Genomic DNA, 20672 nt, shown 5'->3' with positions numbered 1-20672 from the left:
CTGCTTACTTGTCCATGCTTCATGAGGACGAGGCCCATGTTTGTTTTTTTATCTTGTTCAAGGGTGTGTCACTAGAGCTCGTACGATGGCTAATATACATGGTAGGCATCCAGTAATGTCAGCTGAGTGAATGAAGACACAATCGAGAAAGGGAGAATCAAATGCCTATAGAAAGACACTAATTATATCTTCTCTTTAAATGGGCCAGCAGAGCACATGAATGTGATCTCCAGAAAAAGACTTAGAGTATAACCTAAATTCATCTGGCTGCCTTCTTCTATCTTCTTATCAGTGTATCTGACAAGTCGTCACCATTTTTTGTACAAAAACAACCAAATGCTGAGTCAGAATATCACAGCACCAATACACCATCTAAGAGCTTAGAGAGGGGCAGCTGTCTAAATGTTTCAATACATTTACATAGGTAAATCACAGGGTTTTGAAGTGCTATGGGAGTGACAATGTTTTATTCTGGTAGTTTTGGTATAATTTTGCTCACATACTAAAATAGGTCTTTCTTTTTTTAAGATTTTATTTATTTATTTGTCAGAGAGAGCGAGAGAGTGAGCACAAGCAGGGGGAGCGGCAGGCAGAGGGAAAAGCAGCCTCCCTGCTGAGCAAGGAGCCCAATGTAGGACTCGATCCCAGCACCCTGGGATCATGACCTGAGCTGAAGGCAGGCGATTAAATGGCTGAGCCACCCAGGCGTCCCAAAATCGGTCTTTTAAAGACAGAGCATTTTAGAAGAAGAGGCAGATTAGCTCTGTCGAGAGAATAACCCATTAGGCTCCTTAAATCATGAGTGTGGTAGGCTCTGAAGAGAAAAAACAAATCCCAGCTCAAGCAAAACTGGATTTCTAGACTTTGACTGCCATTTAATTAATATAAGCCAAGCTCTCAATGCTCAAATGTCCCAAACACCTTCACTGTTTTACTACTCTGCTTATCACTGGGCAAGCACCTTTGTATAGCAAGAAGTCTTTCAAAATATGTTGACATTTTAGCTGTTATGAATTGTCTTTAATATTTGACCACATTTAGCCACAACCGAAGAGCCCATTTATGGAAAACATGTCTATATGCAAATAGATTTATTTCCAAATGTGAACTATAATAAACACTTTGCTGGATACTATATTCCCAGCTGGAAAAACCTAGAAAGAACTCAGAGGTTACATGTAGTCTCTTGATAATGAACTACCATGTGGAAAAAAAAAAATGTTTTGAGCTCAGAAGGAAAAAAGGAGGTGTTGTGATGAATTGCTTTCCACTTCACTTGTCTGGAGAGATATTACTCTATTTCCACTATATCTGCGTCTCTGCCCAAAAAAGCACTCATACATTTGTAATTGAAAAATTGTATCTTTCCAAACAAAAATGATTTCTCCACAGATAGATACTCTTAAGCCAGAGGGAGGGAGGGACAGACACCCTTTTATCTGTCTTTCCCCCAGAAAGACTCAAGAGCAAATCAAAGGTGACCCTGGATAGGGTCTGCAGGGATGGGAGCCCTCCACAACAAAAAGCACAAGTAAGGAGAAAGTTCCAAGATAGAGACGCTGCCCCAATATAAGCAAAGCCTTGGGTACAGCAGACACGTTGGAGGCGTTACCCATCACCTTCTACTCTGGACAGCGACTCTGAGAAAAGTAAATCTGCCAGTGGTCGTCACTAGCTTTCACTTGTATTTGAAAGAGAGTACGGAAGTCACCCATGACAGCCCCTCCTCCTCCCTCCCGATCACCACCATCTGTACACATTCCCTCCAAGGATGGCCGGAAATCCCACACCCAGCTGATGCTGTATGTTCTGGACAGACTATGATTTATTTATTACCTCAAATATTCACATTGTTCCTTCCATCCTTTTCTTCAAAATCCGGCCAACTATATGAAATTATATGATAGCAATCTTGCTGATGAGTACACTGAACCTTGGGTTTAAGTGAAAATGAGCAGAAAAATGAATAGTTAACTCAATGCATACTGTGGTTGACTTTTTCTCTCCATTACTGACCACTTAATTTTCAATAATCATAATCATTATTGATCCGACACTGTAATATCACGCGTCATATGCTCTTTCCTGTGGCTAGACTCCTCTTCCTCCTTCATCTATCTGCCTAACTCCTCTCTGGCTTCTCAGATAGCTCAGACATCACCTCTTCCAACAAGCTTTCCAATCATACTCATACCTCAGTTTCTCACAAGAATCCTTCTCTTACAGAATTAGGTGTCCCTCCTCTGGATTCCAAAACCATGCCTACATTATTACCTTCACAGGCATAATCACACAGTACTCCACTTAAATAAGACACTTCTCCCCACCTAGTCTTTAAACCCCTCAAAGGCAAGGATTGTCACTCATCTTCATGTTCTAGTTCATGGCACAGTGTCTGGTATTTTGTAGACATTTTAAAATGTGTGTGAAATGAGTGAATACATGTATGAACAAATGGATGACATTTAGACTTTGAATTACAGAGATGGGTCTTCAGAAGACATTTAGTTCATCCTACTTCACCCAAAATTCCCTAAACAAGAACTTTCTAAGAGTTATGCCAAGACGTGAAAGGAAGGAAATCAATATCTATGTCCAATAAAACAGAAACATTTTCTAATGAAAATATGATGAAATAAAAACCTTACCGGCAGAGTTCCAGGCAGAGATGCATCAAAAAAAGATACCAAAGAATTTGGAGGTGCTGCAAAACGGACTTGAGATCCAGAGAAGAGTTTAGAGTTGGAGGAGATCTGGGCATGAATTTCCAAACCTACCACAGCTGCCCATTTGTGTTCACTGAAGAGAAAGAAAGAATCGTTAAGAAGTAGCTAGATCCATCACCATGCATGAATTTCTATGACCCTAAACCACACATTAATTTGCTATTTGTGTTTTTAGCTTATTAAGATTTTAGATTCTTACATTTGGAAATATGTCATACTGTATCAATTACTAAATCAAAAGCAATTCATAATGAACATCTACAAGACCAGCAAAATAAAATTCATTTACAACACGGCATAGGAAGAGTTTACTGTACAAAGAGGAAGGTGATGAAGGAAAAATATGGCAACCTGAAACAATTTAGAAAGGGCTATCAGGTGATGTCTGCTTGGCTGACTCCAGTGAAAAGCAGCATTTTCCAAATTAACTGTCCTTTATCAATTAATAACCCAGTAAATGAGAGCTTACCTTGCAAACATTTTTAGAATTAACATAAACATTATGCTTCTACTACTAGAGAAATAACGGTAAATAGCTGTATATTTTATTTAAGGAGAGAGGGAAATTCTCCGTGATGTTTTGAACTCATTTTATAACAATAGCTTGCAAGTAAAATGATCAGAGTGACACAGATATAAAGATCATCACTAAAACATACCCTTCCTGGGATTTTGGGCCAATGAAAACATTAAACCATCAGATGTGGCTTTTTTTGGTCCCCCAAATCACTTTCAATTCCCTAAGATATAGTTGCAGGTTTCTTTGTTTATGTTTGATTGCTATCAAATCTAAGAAGCTGTTAAATGCTATAACCTCTCCTACTCTGTTCGGTCTGTATGAACATTCCACACACAAGACTCTCCGGGTTCTTATAAGTGTGCTTATTCCTTCTGAAACCATATACCATGGACAATGCCTGTTTGTTTATACACACTCCCTCTATACTTTATTCCTATCCTGCTCTTCTCCCAAGCAATTTTCTGTATTATCTAGATTTTTTGTTTACATGGACTGAGTTTTGTTCCAATTATTTCAACACATGAACTTTTATACCTATAGTACTGTGAGAAGATTAATTCCTTTTTATTTTTTTTATTAAAGATTTTTTCTTTATTTATTTATTCGACAGAGATAGAGACAGCCAGCGAGAGAGGGAACACAGCAGGGGGAGTGGGAGAGGAAGAAGCAGGCTCATAGCAGAGGAGCCTGATGTGGGGCTCGATCCCACAACGCCAGGATCACGCCCTGAGCCGAAGGCAGACGCTTAACCGCTGTGCCACCCAGGTGCCCCGATTAATTCCTTTTTAAAGCTTGGAAGCACCTCCAGCAATTGAGAGGAATTAAATGAAGAACTCATCAGAAATTCTGTATTCACTAAAACATCACTCAAAACTATTTTTGCAGTTTTGTCACAAGAGAGAAAAAATACTTTACATTTACAGCCAAACGATCTAATTTATGAAAGGAATAGAAGCTGAATGCTTCTGGACATTTTCCCTCTGTTGCTCCAACAAAAAAGCAAAAATAACGCCAACTTAACTATCTCAAAGGCTAAAGTGATTACTAAACACGTGTCTTCTGTTTCTGTATTTAAAAAGAAACTATTTAAGTCTTATAAAGTATAAACAGATGTTTAGAGGATATCTAACAAAATAAGCAAAGCTCTCCAATCAGAGGGAAGATCTCTTGTATTGACTGCATCCTCCGTCTAGAAACCCGTTCAACGTGAAACGCCTCCAGAGACAGCCGTTTTCTGAGTAATGACATTAAGCCACCACCATCCTGAGTTTGTAGGTAGTCTCCCTTTCTACTTTTAGAACACCGCTGTCCCATGGTAGTGCTAAAAAAATGTCAGCTACATAACATCCCGCTTTCTGGTGTCACCGACCCCACTAGTAGTGCTATTAGTAAGTTGACTGAATCCACTCTTCTGTGTGTGCAGTTTTACTTTCAAGAAAAAATCTGCGATTTTATATTCGCGAATTCCCCCAAATACGCCTACCTATTTGAAGACTGTTTTATGTGTGGAGGCGGGGCCGATAGAGGGCTAGTTTTGTGCTTTCATTTAGGTTTCGGGGCTGAGAGTTATAGCCCAACATCCCCATTAACCCCCGCCCCCCCCACGTCTAGACTGAAACTGGGCTGTAGTGGCCATGACCTCCCCAGTCCCGCAGTTCCGCCTCACGCTTAAATGGGCAGTAATGGTATGAAATAGTATACCCTTTCCTTGACTTCTGGGCGGTGATGAGGGGCTGCTGAGCCACGGAGCTCTGTCCCCTTTTCCTGCTGGACGTGAACCCAATCGCAGCCCCTCTTCCATGGCGAGAACCGCTGTCAACGCAGGCTAAAACCCAACGCCTTCCGAGACAGCACCAGCGAAGCATGGGCGCCGCCATTGCCCCTCCAGGATCCTGGTCAGGTGATGCAGTCTCTTTCTTCCGCAAAGCTCTATGGGAAGAGTAGTTCTAAAAACGAATAAAACCCCTTAGGCGTACACCGGAAGACTACTATTCCCGGTGAGCACTGCGACCCCAAGGCTGCCGGAACCCTGGCCGGGAGGGGAGGGCAGGAGAAATAGAGGAGAGGGTGGGAGGGCTTCTGGGTCGGGAATTGTGACTCCTCCTAGCGGGGAGTTGGGGAGGCTTGTGGCAGAGTGCGTGGATGAGTTTGAGCGAGAGCAGGTGGTGCCGGAGATCCAAAGCAAAGAAACCCGGCCGGGAATTTATACCTCGGTTAACCTTTCCAGCTGAACCAAATGAACTTGACATCTTTGGGAAGACTTCCGACCCTCCAAGACCACTCAGTTATTTTCTCTGTTTACTCTGCCAGTTCACACACTAATTTGTGCATTAATGCTGCAAATATTTATTTGCTTGCCTCCTATATGCCAGGCACAGTTCTTAGGCACCGACGAGTGAGCCATACCTTAACGGCCACTATTCTCGTGGGATGTAAGCATTGTTGGGAGAGGAGACATATAGAAAAGTTACAGAAATAGTATACTTTCACGTAGGTAGTAAGTGCTGTATTTAAGCAGAAGTGCTCGGAGACAGACAGACCTAGATTGTACCTTCAGGTACATTTTAACTTATTTTCTTTTTTGTACTTGCTCAGTATTTGAAACACTTTGCCTTACTTGCGAAAAACCCTTGATAGCAGATGCCATCATCCCAACGGACTTTTTTCATTTTCCTGCTTTGAAACTCAAATCCTTCTGAAACTCCCACCCATGTCTTGTATTTGAGCACACAATTTTTAATGTCATTCAGCCGTTCTCTATTTTATCACCCTATTTTACTTCTCCACATTATGCTTATGACTCTCTGATATTTATCTAACGTCTCCACAAGCTCCTTGAGAATGGGGAATTTGTCTTATTCAACAAAGTATTATCACAGTACAAAGTAGGCCCCTTAAAAATATTTGTTGGAAGAAGTAGTGCAGTGTGGGGAACATGTTTGACAAAACAGACGGACACCCTTCGGAGTAGTAGTTGCTTAGGAGGGAGATGATGAAATAGTGTGGTGGTGGAGGCAAAGAGAAATTGACCTATATGAGATTGATTTAGGAGCTAAGACTGAAGGATTTGGTGATGGATTGAATATGATGATGATCGACTGGGTAGGGTCAGGTAACTCCTGAATTTCTGGCTTGTGCAAATGGATGGCTGGTGGAGTTATTCACTGAGATTAAAAAACTAGAAAAGAAATAGGTTTCAGGAAAACATGAATTTGGTTGCCTTGGAGACACAAAAGAGGAGAAGTCAAGGAGGCATCATTGATGCCTAACTTTGAGTATGGAGCGCAGAAAAAGCTGCAGACTCTGTATACCTCACATTGGTAGATTTTCAATTACTGATCAATCAATAACCTATTGATTAGACAGCTATAAACTACAAACTATTTCCATGAATACTCTTGTACAATTATGATATTTTATTTAGTTTAATTTCTCTATGGAGGCAATTTTAGTTATTCTCCTTAAAATGTCATTATTTACTTTTCCATCTTTTCTGTTTTTTCGTCCACTATCATTGATCCAAATTGCTACACCAGAAGTATTTTTACATGACCAAAAATGAAAACCAGAGAAATGACAGAGCCTGCAAAGTAGAGGTAGAGATTTGTTCCAAAATTCATTGCTAATTATTGACTTTTCTATCAGGTTCAGATCACTCTTGAGATTCTGTATAAGTATCTCTCCTCTGAGTTTCCATATTTTCCACCGTTACTTAAGTAAGTTTGCTTTCTCCTTCTCATTTAGCTTCTCGGGTTTTTCTGGCCCAGACTGGGGGTCAGGAGAGTTGCCTCTGATCACAGCATGGTTCCATCTTTGACAGGACTGCAGAGGAAAGGGGAATCCTGTATCTCAAAAGTTAGCACAGGTAGCCTTTAAGCAAAAGGAGAGGGAGATCTTTGCTACCTTACTACTGGTAATCAGCATAGTCAGGAGGCAATTCACTCCCATGAAGTGTTGGGGGTGTTTTGAAAACCACCATAAGAGAAAGCAGCTTACCTAATAAAAATCCTCTTTTTATGGGCAAAATGCACATCTTTCTTTATGAAGCAGTGTTATGCAGTGATAGCATATCACTTCAAAGGCTCCTACCCTACCACTAGAGGGAGAGAAAATCCTCTGCATGTAAATGTATTTGATTCCTTTTACAAATGGAAACATTCTAGCTTGATGGATATTACATAGCCTTTTCAAAATCCCACAAGAGCCAGTGATTCCCATCTCCCCCAAGATTATCTGTCATGTCCAGAAATGCCCATTGGTTTCCTCGTGCATGGTCTAGAGTCTAGGAGGGCACTGTTTTCCAAGCACCCCTCCTGCCTTGTGCCCTTAGCTAGTCAGGTGCTTACACCCACCCTCCTACCATGAGACCATTTCTCACCTTCTTCCTGCATGCAAGATCTGATATCTGTCAGAACTCTTACTGACAGCGCTCTAGCTGAGAGAGCTATTTTGGTCCCACCAAAAAGGTGGCTGTCACCTGGAAGACTCAGAGATTTTCATTTTCAAGAAGCTCAGAAGGTAGCAGGATGGGGTTTCCAGCAAAAGCATTCTCTTAGGGAGAGTTTCTCAGCTCTTGTTTTATTCACATAATTGACACAGTACAAATAAATTTAGAACAAGTTTTTTAAAAAAGATATGAAAGCCAGAATAGAATTTTGAGTTGTTACTTATAAATGGCAATAGTTTGCAAGTATGTCTAAAATAACATGCTTGGTTTTGTTTAGTATTCTTCAGAGAGTCTTTGAATGTCAGAGTTGGATTAGACAGACTAGCCTATGCCTTGGTTTGACTCCAAATCCCCAGGTGTCTGTATAAACACATTGATTTCTGAACACAAATCATCACCCCCACATCTAAGTTGTGTTTAATTGAGATCATTCCCTTTCTCATTCTTTCATTAGCTTGGGAAGGGGGAAATGATATGGAAGCATGGTATTCTAGGATTTATAACTTCATCAGTAACACAGGTGCAATGGGAAAGAATGATACAAGTGGTTCTAATTTTTTGGAACCACTTGTATCATTCTTTCTATAATGAAGTAAACAATTTTAATGGAAACATTGAAATTCCTAGTAAAATTAAAAGGAGATAGTTTCCACTCTTCCCTTTAATAATACATCACAGCAATATATCTCAAAATCTCTTTGTATATAATTTTGAATCTTAAAATTGTGTTAACCAACCTATTCTTTGATTAACTACTTTTTCCTGTGGAAACAAAGACAGTGCTTTAAAGACATTTAGTAGACTGATAAACAAAATGTCCCTTGATGTCTAATAGAGCTGGGTGTGGTATTTCCTTTTTTTAATGATTTATTTATTTATTTGAGAGGCAGGGGAAAGGGCAGAGGGAGAGGATGAGAACCCCAAGCAGACTTCCTGCTGAGCATGGGGCCAGACACAGGGCTCAATTGCATGACCCCCCAAGATCATGACCTAAGCCAAACTCAAGAGTCAGACACTTAACAGACTGAGCCACCCAGGCACCCCTGCATGTGGTATTTCTTAACACAGTTGTGAGTTTAGTTCCTCTGTGGGACGATTAGTTTCTATCTGTTCTATGGCTGTAACACCTAGCCTACTGTCTTAAATTTTGTGCTATATGATAGGAAGGAAAGGTAGCTAGGTCAGTATAAATTCTCTAAAAAAAGGTCCACTTAGAACGATACATATATGACAAAAATTGACAGCATCATTTTCATGTCAGAAGAACGCTGACACTAGAGGAAGTTCTGTTTTTGAAAAAGCATTCCAAAAACATAAAGTTCCTTCTCAGAAAAACCACACTTTAGGATCCAGTGAAGTGTCATCAGCGGAAGAAGAAAGACTGGGAATACGTGCAGACTGGACAATTGGGAGAACAGGACTCATTTCCTTTTATTTTCCCATTAAGTCTTGATTCTGATAAAATACTGATGTGGAGGGAACAATTGATTTCTCTAGAAGATTGCTTTGAGGCAGAGAAACCTATAACTTTTTCTTTCTTTCCAAGGCAGGGAAATAGAACACCCTGTCCAAGTGTCGAGAGAAAGTGCCATCTGGGGAAGATGAGACTCGCACAGGGCTGTTATGGAGCTTGCCTGACCCAAAAACTGTCATCTCTCCACGTCTTGCCTTCTTTCTGATCTCAGGGGATGGTTTGCTGGTTCCCCAGGCTTTTTCTTTTCTAGAAATCTGACTAATCCTAGAAGCAGAGAGGAATTGTGTGTAAGAAAGAAGCTCCCACTTCTACATACCCCATGACTCACCCTTTACTTGAAAGAAGATACTCAAGAAGTCACAGTAGTGGGCAGTAGAACATGTTAAGCTCTGCGTCCCTGTAAGCTATGCTTAGCATGTGGTCAGATTCCTGCCATGCACTGAGAAGCTCTCTCTTTTCTGTTTTGGAATTGGGTATTTACCCTTCAAAGTTACAGGGCTTGTACGTACACACACACACACACACACACACACACGTGTGCGCATACACACACATGCTTCCAAGTAGTATCTTATTTCCAGATCATGCCCATATAATGACCAACAACTTTTAAGTTTCAAAACAGATGATTTTTTTTTTTGTACGTCAGCTGGTTCTCTTGATTTTAAGCCTGAAGATTTTAAGGAGTAAAAGTATGACGTTAAAAAACTTTTCCACCAAGACACATGAGTTTTGATGACCCTTTCCCCTCAGCTGAATGAGATCCTACTTGCTACTTGAAGGGAAGATGTATCAGACTCCACCAGGGTGGTACAGAAGAGAGCAGAAAGTCTTATCTTACACCTGCTGTCAGGTAATGAGTGTCATTACCTGTGTGTATCTCAACTGGGATCTCTATACCTAGGCTGCCCTTGAGCCCAGAATGGATGGGCTGCACAAAGCAATAAAGGCTGAAATCTTGTTGGTGGCAGAGGCTTCGGGGCTCACCACAGTTTAATGTAGGGCCATCGAGAGGAGATTTAGTGCTCCACGAAGAGGTGCCAGATTGAATGAAAATCAGGCAGCGCAATTCAAACACATTAGCAATCAAATGATACAACTACTGAGATAAATGCAAAGAGAGAGACCAAAAAAAATCCCAGTGATTCATGAATACTAATTAAAGAGGGAAAGGCCGGCATAGACATTGTTCTTGTCTCCTTAGAGTCTGACTCTAGATTCTAATTCACCAGTAAGATTTGATAACTTGTCCCAACAGTGATTGCAAGTTGATGTTGATTCCACACTTAGACTAGCTTTGCTACTAAAAGGCATTTTCCCCCTCTCACGTGTAGTAAGAGTGAAAAGAAATGATGCTAAGAATGGGGCTGAATACCACGTCTTTCAAAAGGCAAAAGAAAGTAAGGTTATATAAAGTGCCACTCTAGCAAATAGCAAGCCTCATATTCCGTGTTGATTCTCTAAGCTGTTATCCTTATTTTGGCTGCCATAGTACATTGGTACAATATCTCTGGGAAACAGTTTTGCAGTGATTCAGAGCCCATGATTTTAAAAATTTATAGAGATTTATTCAATAAATGCATTACTTCTACTTGCCACACTGAAACTCACATAATCTGATGAAATGTTCTCACATTTTATGAGGGTCAGTTTGACATTTTACAGTCTCTCAGAGTTTAGTGTCCTTAGCAGATGTCAAAATGAAGAATCTTGAGTTTAGGAAAGAAAATTTGTCTTGCTTAGTTCTCTAGACCAGCAACCATTTTAGGTGCCCTGGGCCTTTCTCTTGGGATCTATGACAAGAGGACATTAGCTGCTATGCAACAACCTCCCTTATAGCAATTCTGTTTTCTAGAATAGTAGCTCACTTCCCCGAGGAAAACTAATTTTTTTCTGTTGGCCTACATTGTTTATTGTTTTTTTTTTTTCTAGAAACTTCAGCTAGACTTATCCTTATGCTCCTTGTGTTCTCTTTAGCCAACAGAGATCTAAGGTGTCACTTATTTCAAAGTGATTGTATCCCTTCGCATTGGTTCTTTTGTGCAACAAATCACCTGAAGTGTGCTTCTTGCTGTGTGAGTTCATAGTTGTTGTCCATGGAGTGAAAAATAAAATTGGGTGTATGTATGTCTTTTGTTGGATTTCTATGGCATCATTGATTCAAATGTTGTGTTTACTCTCTCTTCTTTCAAAAATGCTCTTATTTATTTTCAATTGTCAAAAAACAGCAAGTGTGGAAGTGATCATTTTCATTCTCTCTGAAATATAATGTGGCAAGACAGTTCGAATTATGGAAAATCAATTAGTTTCTATTACAAGAGTCATGTATCCAAGGTCCTGTTCTGTCTTTGGATACTATGGCTATTTTTTTTAAAAGGTTTTATTTATTTATTTGACAGAGAGAGAGACAGCCAGCGAGAGAGGGAACATAAGCAGGGGGAGTGGGAGAGGAAGAAGCAGGCTCCCAGCAGAGAAGCCTGATGCGGGGCTCGATCCCACCATGCCAGGATCACGCCATGAGCCAAAGGATGACACTTATCGACTGAGCCACCCAGGCGCCCCAGTGTACTATGGCTATTGTCTGCTCCTCTCCAAAATTATTTTTAGGAGAAAACCACCCAAAGATTGTTTTTCTAGAGCAAAAAACAGATAAGACCTAGGCATTTAATCTTTGTTAATTAAGATAGAGGCAGAAATAATCACTTCTCTTCCTATATTTTTAAGCCACATACTCTTGAAAGAGAAGTTACCATTTAGCTCAGAAGGCCTAAAATTTCCAGATACCACAACTTCTATACCATACAATCTGTGCCTTTTGATATAAGAGAAAGACTATAATGTTTCCCAGGCATGTGGTTTCATATGCATCTCATCACATGGAGAATTCTTTCTGCTCTATTACCCTCTGATATAAAATAAGTAAACAAGTTCAGTAGGACAAACATATCCAGGCTTTAAGTTTTCATTATTTCATAATGTTATTTTTTCATTGATTTACACTTGAACATGCCCTTCTATCAGGATAAAAGTTGCCCCCAAATTTCCCTGGATTTTCTCTCATGTTTTAAGAGGACAGCTTTTGCTTCAAAGATTTATTTTGGTGTCAGATAACTTCTTATATTACATCTGGGGAAACCAAATAGCTCTAAAAACAGGAGCACCAAAACACCAACAATGTTGTTTAAATTATGTGCCAACAGAAAGGCAAAAGGATTGGATTGAAAGAAAACATGTGGAGTTTTATTTCATTCCCACTATCCTACATCCATTCTTGTAAATATCCAGTGTGTGTGAAAAGTGCAAAACCCAATTCTGTCTATGAAAGATGATTAAAGATCTCGGTTATCCTCAAAAAAAAAAAAAAAGGTAAACAACATTAATTTCTGAATTCAGAATATGAGTGATTCCATTTTCCCTGCTACAGAACAGAGCAGCCATACTCAACAAAGTCTTCAATTAACATTGAATTCCACTTAAAATAAAGCACAGGTGAAGAAGAATTGTTTTAAAGAGTTGTTAAGCAGCATGAAACTTGTAGTATGCCAAGTTCTAACTCCTGTGTTATCCAGGGCCTACAATTAATTTTTAAAAATCAAAACACTTTAAAAAATAGCCTTGTATATTGAATTCCAGCATGGTGCTGCTTTTTTGTAGAGCCATTTCTGTAAAATGCAAGTTTATTTATAGTTTGCAAGTGATTCAAAGATGTTACAGTATAAAAGGAAATGATACTCTGGAGTGTTTGTTCAGGGCTGTTTGGGGCTCTCTTAGAATGTTCAACCTACTCAGAGGATTGCTTTTAATCTTCTGAAGCAAAAGGAATTTCATAAATTAAAATTGTTGGCCAGATGGAATTTCCTGATTAATTTTTTAGTGTTTGGTGTTAAACATAATAATGAAAGAAAGAGTGCTGAGAGTAAACCCAATTAACATTTCATAAAATTTATTGCTCTAGATGGCTTACCCTTTTGTTTTTATGGTTTCCATCTACTGTCTTCCTGGACAACCTGACTACCTGGAAAAACTGAGCATGACCAACTTACCACCCTCCTTCCCCTCCTTTCTTTTCTTCTTTATTCAACTTCCTTCTCCCATTTATTGTCCATGTATTCCTTGAGTCCTTACAAGCCTGCAGGCATCATTCCAAGGCTCACTTTGTCCTATTCTTTATGGATCCTGGTAGAAAGAATATTTTTAACAGTCCCTAGTAGTAGGTCACTGCTGTTAGAATGGTGCCACTCTTGTTGTACAAGAGAATCTTAATTCCATCTATAATCACATACACTAACTTAAAGTTATTTTCAACTTTGCTGAGGTATAATTAACAACAAATTATAAGATATTTAAAGTGTGAAACATGAAGATTTGATATACACATACACTGTGAAAGGATTTCCACAATTGAGTTAATTAACACATCTCATCACCTCACATATTTACCTTTTTTTGTGTGAGAACATGTAAGTTGTATACTCTTAGCAAATCTCAATTATACAATACATCATGTTATGTATTAGATCCTCAGATCTTACTCATCTTTTTTAAAAAACAATTTTATTTATTCGACAGAGAGAGAGGGAGGGAGAGAGAGAGCAAAAGCAGGGGGAGGGACAGGCAGAAGGAGAAGCAGGCTCCTGCTGAGCAGAGAGCCCAGCACAGGGCTCGATCCCAGGACCCTGGGGTCATGACCTGAGCCAAAGGCGGACACCCAAATGACTGAGCCACCCAGGCGCCCCAGATCTTATTCATCTTATAACTGAAAGTTTGTACACTTTTACCAACCTCTTCCAATTCCCCATCCCAACCTTAGCCCCTGCCTGTCACTTTTCTATTCTCGGTGGTATGAGTTCAATTTTTTTTTTTTTTTTTTTTTTAGGTTCCACGTATAAATGATAACCATGCAGCATTTGTTTTTCTCTGTCTGGGTTATTACACTAGCATAATGTCGTCCAGTTTCATCCATGTTGTTACAAATGGTGAGATTTTATTCATTCTTTTCTTTTTATGGTTGAATAATATTTCAGTGTGCCTGTGTGAGAGAGAGAGAGAGTGTGTGTGTGTGTGTGTGTGTATACACATATATACATGAACCACATTTTCCTTATCCATTCATGGACACCTAGGTTGTTTCCATACCTGTCCTACTAAACTGAGATTTTCGGTATAAGGGGACCACATTTTTCATGTTTCATGTGCTTTCAGTTCTCAGAACTATGCTAGCTGTACTGGCCACCATCTACCCACTGATTCTAGGAATTATTTCCCCTCTCCCACCCACACCATTCACACGACTACGTTGGAAATTGCCAAGCTGACCTAGATCTCCATGCCAGGGCTGGCCACATAATTTGTGGCATCCAGTGCAAAATTAACATGTTGACTCCATTATTCAAAAAATTATGAGGAATTTCTAGATGGAAACAGCAGAGCATTAAGCCAAGCTTGGGATCCTTCTAAGCACAGATCCCTGTGTCACTGCACAGGTTGCATGCCTATGAGGCTAGGCCTGTTCTACACACACGCACGCACATGCACACACACACACACACACACTCAGCTACGGTTTATTCGTCCTGGGGAAAGGGAATATCTGACCCAAATAAGTTCAGTCGGAACTTGTACCTGGTTTATTTGTTTGTGTGTAACAGAACTAAGGAAGTTTGTCCTAATTGGGTAAAACCGAGGACCTATCAGAAGTCTTGTTTCCAGCCATGTGAAGAAAGCCATTGATGTGCTGAACACACATTCCTCCATTCTATCTCAGACATGTGCAGGGGAATTTTGTACATACCAAAATCCCACCTAAGGTCCAGATGGTGTCTGGACCAGCGCCCCTGCAACTTACTATCCACTAGCCTTGAGCCTGGATCATGTGACCTCTTGAGCATTGCCGAGATCTATAATTCTCTGAGTTGATAATCGGACTCTATCAGACTGACTTCATCTATAACCATAATAAGTAGAAGTACAGAAAAGCTCCTGATCACTCACTTGTCTCAGTTGAGGTTCATAGAATAGCCGTTTGTTTAGACCTTCAAAGTATATTGACCACTGAGATAAAACAAAAAACAAAAAACCTTTCCCTTAAGGCTGGCCATCAGCCAAGGCCATTTTTTAGCAGGGTGATTCTGAGTGCTCCCTTAGGGGAAAATCATCTAGGTCTAAGCAAAGAAGACCTCATACTCCAGGGAATGGCTGCCTCCACAATTTCAGCCCCTTTCTCCTTTTCCCAGTAGTACAACTCCAAAATACTAGTAAAAGAGTGAAGATTGGCTCCTGGCAGACCTCCTCACTGACATTCTTCTGGGAGCCAGTTTTAAGGAGTATCTTTAGGGACAGGGCAGTCATCTTCCAAGGACTGGGGTCTGGGCTTTGGTTTTACTGAGTTTTTTCTATCACTGTATTAGAATCTTCAGGGAAAGAAACAATGATCAATATTAAATGAAGGCTGTAGATGAACTTTAGGTTGAACAAGTAGTTACTTCACAAAAACATGCACAGAAACTTAGGGGACACTTAGCTGGGTTTACTGGGCTATCTCAACTATTTTAAAATAGAAATGTATATAGATTGAAATCTGTTCCAATGAGAAACATGTAATTTCTCAAATATCCCAGAATGTAGGGCCCTGGGTACAGAGCAGTTTGTGGCAGAATAATATTTAAGCAAGTTGTCATTCTATATGGTGAATAACATAACATAGTAAAAAATTATTATAAAAAATAATAAAAAAAATAAAAATTAAAAAAAAAGCAAGTTGTCATTCTTAGGCAGACTTTTCTGTTTATGTGACCTTTTGCAAATTTGTAGGTGAAGATGCTAGATCTCAGCATGATAAAAACTCGTATTTTCACAGTGTCTGCCAAGATCTACCCAGACATTTTTTCCCCCCAGTCATGGCTTGGTTAATATCCAGAGCCCTGCTTCTGTGCACTGCCTCAGAGGTGAGAAATTGATATGTGTCATAATGATGACTTGCTCCTACGTTAATATTTTTAGTTCTTTCGATTGAATACAATTTAGCTTTTTGTCTCTTTAGTAAAAACAGAATAAAGCTAAGGTGAAACCCGTAGGACTGGAAGTGAATGCAAGCCTGCAAAGACAATCCCTCAGGGAGGGCTCCTCTACAAATGTCCGGAAGATTATGTCCATATGTCTTTCTGGAACCTTTGCCAAGATAGTCACAGGATCAAAATTACTTCTTCATGCCCATTATGCAGTGTCACATCTTACAGAGCCAAAGGAATAAATTCCAGACATGCAGAACACACATCCCTTCAGCCTCTCTCAGGCAAGCTGTCAACTCCAGCATTAATGCACAAATCAAAAAGGGCAGCCAGAGCCTTAAGACTTTTCCTGCTAACCTATTCCTTACTGTCCGCCTTCCTAACGCAGTGGAGTGAGAAACCCACAACCAGGCCCTTGTCCTTCACACTGCACTCTCCCATGCAGGCATTCCTAGACTGGAAAAAAATAGGGTAAGAGAAGGAGCAGAAAATAGAGGGAAGAGATTTTTGTCAGGTAGAGAACGAGAAATGAGTCATATATTCGAGAGCTTTCTAGTAAAGGGCCTACCACAAAAATATTGACTGCCTGTCCTTGAACTGGCTGGAGAGCACGCTCCGAGTGCTGCTTCCTGTGTCCTCAAGCGTATTCCATTTCTCTTTCTCCCCATGGTCTGTCCTCCATAGCCGAATGTTTCTGAATGTTTTCACTCTTAGAAACAGTATGATTCGTGTCAAACCACAGCTTAAACTTTTCAGAAAAGCTCTTGAGCTTTCGTTTATGCAACCAAGATCAGCAATCTGTCATGTACAGTGGCATTTCCAACTGACTTCAGGAACTCTCCACCTGGATGCCCTGCCCGCACCTTGAAAGCGACATGCCCATGGTCTCAGCAGCTCCCCTCTGAACGTAATGCTCCTTCTCTGGACTTTTTCCTGTTAATAAAACCCGCTCTTTCAGCCATCCTGGCCGCAAACATTGAAATTATATGTGACTCTTGCCACTCCTGTGCTGTCACATGTGTTTGGTAACTGCCCAGTTTCTGGCACGGGTGACTAGGCAGAGATGATGGCTCCAGGGAAAAGCAGCAGCTGTGGGGGAGAGGATACCCAGTACCATTAGGGGCACCTTGAGTTTGAGATTTCAGAGAGACATCTTAGTGGATATATGCAGGGCTAGTAGAAAATGCCAGTCTGAGAAATAAGAAGTTGAGGCTGAAAATATAAATTTGAGAGTCGTAAGAAGGTAAATGGTGGTTAGGACTATGAAAGTGATGAAGTTACCTGAGATGGGGTGTAGAGGATGATTTCAAAGTTGTATTTATGTAGTCTAGAGAGCAAGCATGAAGTTTCTGAGTCAGAAGCAGACTTATTAGAACTGCATGGGTTCCTCACATTGCACTCTCCCCTTTCCGGGCGATGTAATGAAAGCCAGATGTCACCTTCCATGTTTTGCAAAGGCATTTCTGCATTATGAGGAGGAACTCCAAAATTATGACTCTGGGAGCCAATCACAAAGATTTTCTCATGTTTTCCTCTACATGTTTTATAGTTTTTGGTTTTATGTGTAGGTCTATGATATATTTTGAGCCAATTTTTGAGTTCAGTGTAAGGTATGGATCAAAGCCCTATTCTTTTTAAATGGATATTCAATTGTTCCAGCACCATTTGTGGAAAAGACTATAGTTTTTCTACTGACCTGCCTTTGCGCCAGTGTGAAAAAGCCCGTTGTTCATGTATATGTGGATGTATTCCTGGATTCTCTAGTCTTTTCTACTTATTTATATGTTTATCTTTATACCAGTACAACACTGTGAGATTGGTGTCAGTTTTACAACTTTGTTCTTCTTTTCCAAAGTTGTTTTGCCTATTCTAAGTCCTTTGCATTTCCACGTAAATTTTATTTATTTTTTTAATTTTTTATTTATTTTTAATTTTTTTTCATTATAATATTTTTATTATATTATGTTAGTCACCATACAATACATCCCTGGTTTTTGATGTAAAGCTCCATGATTCATTAGTTGCGTATAACACCCAGTGCACCATGCAATACGTGCCCTTCCCACCATCCATCACCAGCCTATCCCATTCCCCCACCCCCCTCCCTTCTGAAGCCCTCAGTTTGTTTCTCATAGTCCATAGTCTCTCATGCTTCATTCTTTCATCAGATTTTCTACATGGACAATCATATTATCTGCAAATTAAATCAGTTTTTCTTTTTTAAATCCAGATGCTTATTTGTCTGCCTGTTTGTTCATTTGTTTATGCTTTATCGCATCAGTTAGAACTTCGAGGACAAGGTTGAACAGAAGTCATGAGAATGTACACACTTGCTGTAGTTTTAGGAGATAGTATGTTTTCTATATTTACCCATTACTTACTGTTTCCAGCACTCCTTGCTCCTTTGTGTAGATACATATTTCCAGCTGTTATCATTTTTCTTCTGCCTGAAGAACCACCTCTACCATTTAGGTCTGCTGTTGATGAATTATTCCAGTATTCGTGTGTAAACAAAAGTCTTTATTTTGCCTTCATTATGCAATGATTTTTTTTTTTGAGTTCAGAATTCTAGGTTGCAGTTGTTTTTTATCCCTTTAAATATGTTTTCCTAATGTCTGCTCACTTCTATTGTTTCTGATAAGAAATCAGCTGTGATCCTTATTGCTCCTCACTGCATACCTTTTTTTTCTCCCTCTGGGTGATTTTAAGATTTTCTCTTTATCCTGGCTTTGAGCAATTTTATTTGATGTGCTTTGTTCTTGAAATTTGTTCTGACATCTGTGGATTTATAGGTTTTACCAGGTATGGACAAATGTCAGCCATTTTCAACTTCAAATATTTTTTTGTCCACTTCCTCTTTTTCCATTTCTGTCCTTCGGGGACTCCAATTTTATAATATTAGGCTTCTCAAAGATATCCCACAGCTTACTGAGGTTCTTTTTATTTTTAAAATTTTCTTTTACTCTGTGCATTTTTATTTGGATAGTTCCTATTACTATATCTTCAAATCACTAATCTTTTTTTTTTTCTTGTAATGTCTCTTCTGCTGTAAGTTCTACCCAGGGTAGTTTTCTTTCCAGATGCATCTTTGGCAATGAAGCCTATGAGGGAAGGGGCGTTATTCATCAGGTGGACATCAGGGTCCTAAAAACATTTTTCAAAATGGGTATTTGGCAATTCTTCTCTTTTTGCATTTGCTGACCTTCCCCTCTTTCAATTCTAATTTTTATCCAAGGTACACATACATGGTTTAATATACAAGCTAGATGCTTAAAGTATATGTGTTAGTTAGAATTGGTTTCAGCTGCATTGAGCAGAAACCCAAATGACAATGTCTTAAATATATAAAGTTTATTCTTGTTTATTCTCTCATAGTAAAAGCTGTTTAGTGCTAGATAGCCCACACCTTGTTTGACAACTTCAGAAACATAATCTCCTTCTAGCTTTCTGCTTCTCTGTCCTCAGGCACTGTAAGCTCCAGGCTTTCACATCTGCATTCCAGGCAGCAGAAAATAATAATAATAATAATAATGATAATAAAAAGGGAAGGATAAAAGGAATGTTATACTCAATAACTTCTGCTTACATTTCATTGGCCAGAATGAAGTCACATTGCTAATCTAGCTGCAAGAATGATTGAGAAGCATGGCATCTTACCTGGGCATACTGCTCCCCTGAATAAAATTGGGATCCTATTACCAAGGAAAAAGGGGAGAATGGTAGGGAACAACATTTCTGTCATAGTTTCTAAGAAGACCTATAATTTGCTGTGCCATCTTCCTTCTCATGCTGATTTCTCCTTCCTAGAGACAACTGTTTCAAACTATTTTATCTGTTTCCCCTAGCATTTACCTTCATACTCAGACAAAACAACAACATTGTGCTGCTAATTATTTTCTTGTTTTAAATATTATCTATTTAAGGGCAGTTAGTTGAGCTTCTGACTCTTGGTTTTGGCTTGGGTCATGATCTTGGGGTCATGGGGTCACCCCCCTACACCCACAATGGGCTCTGTTCTTGGTACGGAGTCTGATTGGGGTTCTCTCTCCCCCCTCCTTCTAACCCTCTCCCCTCTTGCACACACTCTCTCTGAAATAAAGAAATAAATCTTAAAAAAACTACTCTCTATTTATTTTACTATGGAGAATGAGAAATTTATCTCTCTTGTACACTTATGCCTACACCACCACCACTTTCCTTCACCCATTCTTCCAGCATAATTGTGTCATGATTTTATTCACTCTACACTCCGTGTTTATGTAGTTGGGGCCATGTTAATATGATTCGAAGCTGTGTTATGTAGTATATTATAGTTACATATCTTCTTTTTAATTTTTAATTTTCACCGAATGATTTTTTTCTTTGCTTAGTTTTGTATATTCCTAGCTTATTTGTAAGCTTTTCAGTGTAAATTGCATCTCAATATAGCCAAACATATATTTGTTTATCAGTTTCATCTCTGGTTTTAGAGACTTGCTCCTGGAACTCCCTGTTTCCC

General features: G+C 39.5%; 1 protein-coding gene across 2 annotated transcripts in view; it reads right to left on the bottom strand.

Moving 5' to 3' along the window:
• GATB (glutamyl-tRNA amidotransferase subunit B) overlaps window positions 1-5154 on the bottom strand; it is a 90346-nt gene extending 85192 nt beyond the window's left edge. For both annotated transcript variants that reach the window (XM_002913853.4, XM_034661529.1), the window contains exons 1-2: window positions 4948-5154; window positions 2649-2799 (exon numbers count right to left, since the gene is read on the bottom strand). In XM_002913853.4, coding sequence (XP_002913899.1) covers window positions 2649-2799; window positions 4948-5123 — 327 coding nt within the window. In that variant the 5' untranslated portion in view covers window positions 5124-5154. The remainder of the gene's footprint in view (window positions 1-2648; window positions 2800-4947) is intronic.
• Between the last annotated feature and the right edge of the window lie 15518 nt (window positions 5155-20672).

Source organism: Ailuropoda melanoleuca, chromosome 5 (assembly GCF_002007445.2).
Source record: "Ailuropoda melanoleuca isolate Jingjing chromosome 5, ASM200744v2, whole genome shotgun sequence".
Lineage (NCBI taxonomy): Eukaryota > Metazoa > Chordata > Mammalia > Carnivora > Ursidae > Ailuropoda > Ailuropoda melanoleuca.
The sequence above is the reverse complement of the archived record's forward strand: the minus strand, read 5'-3'. Positions and strand labels throughout refer to the sequence as shown.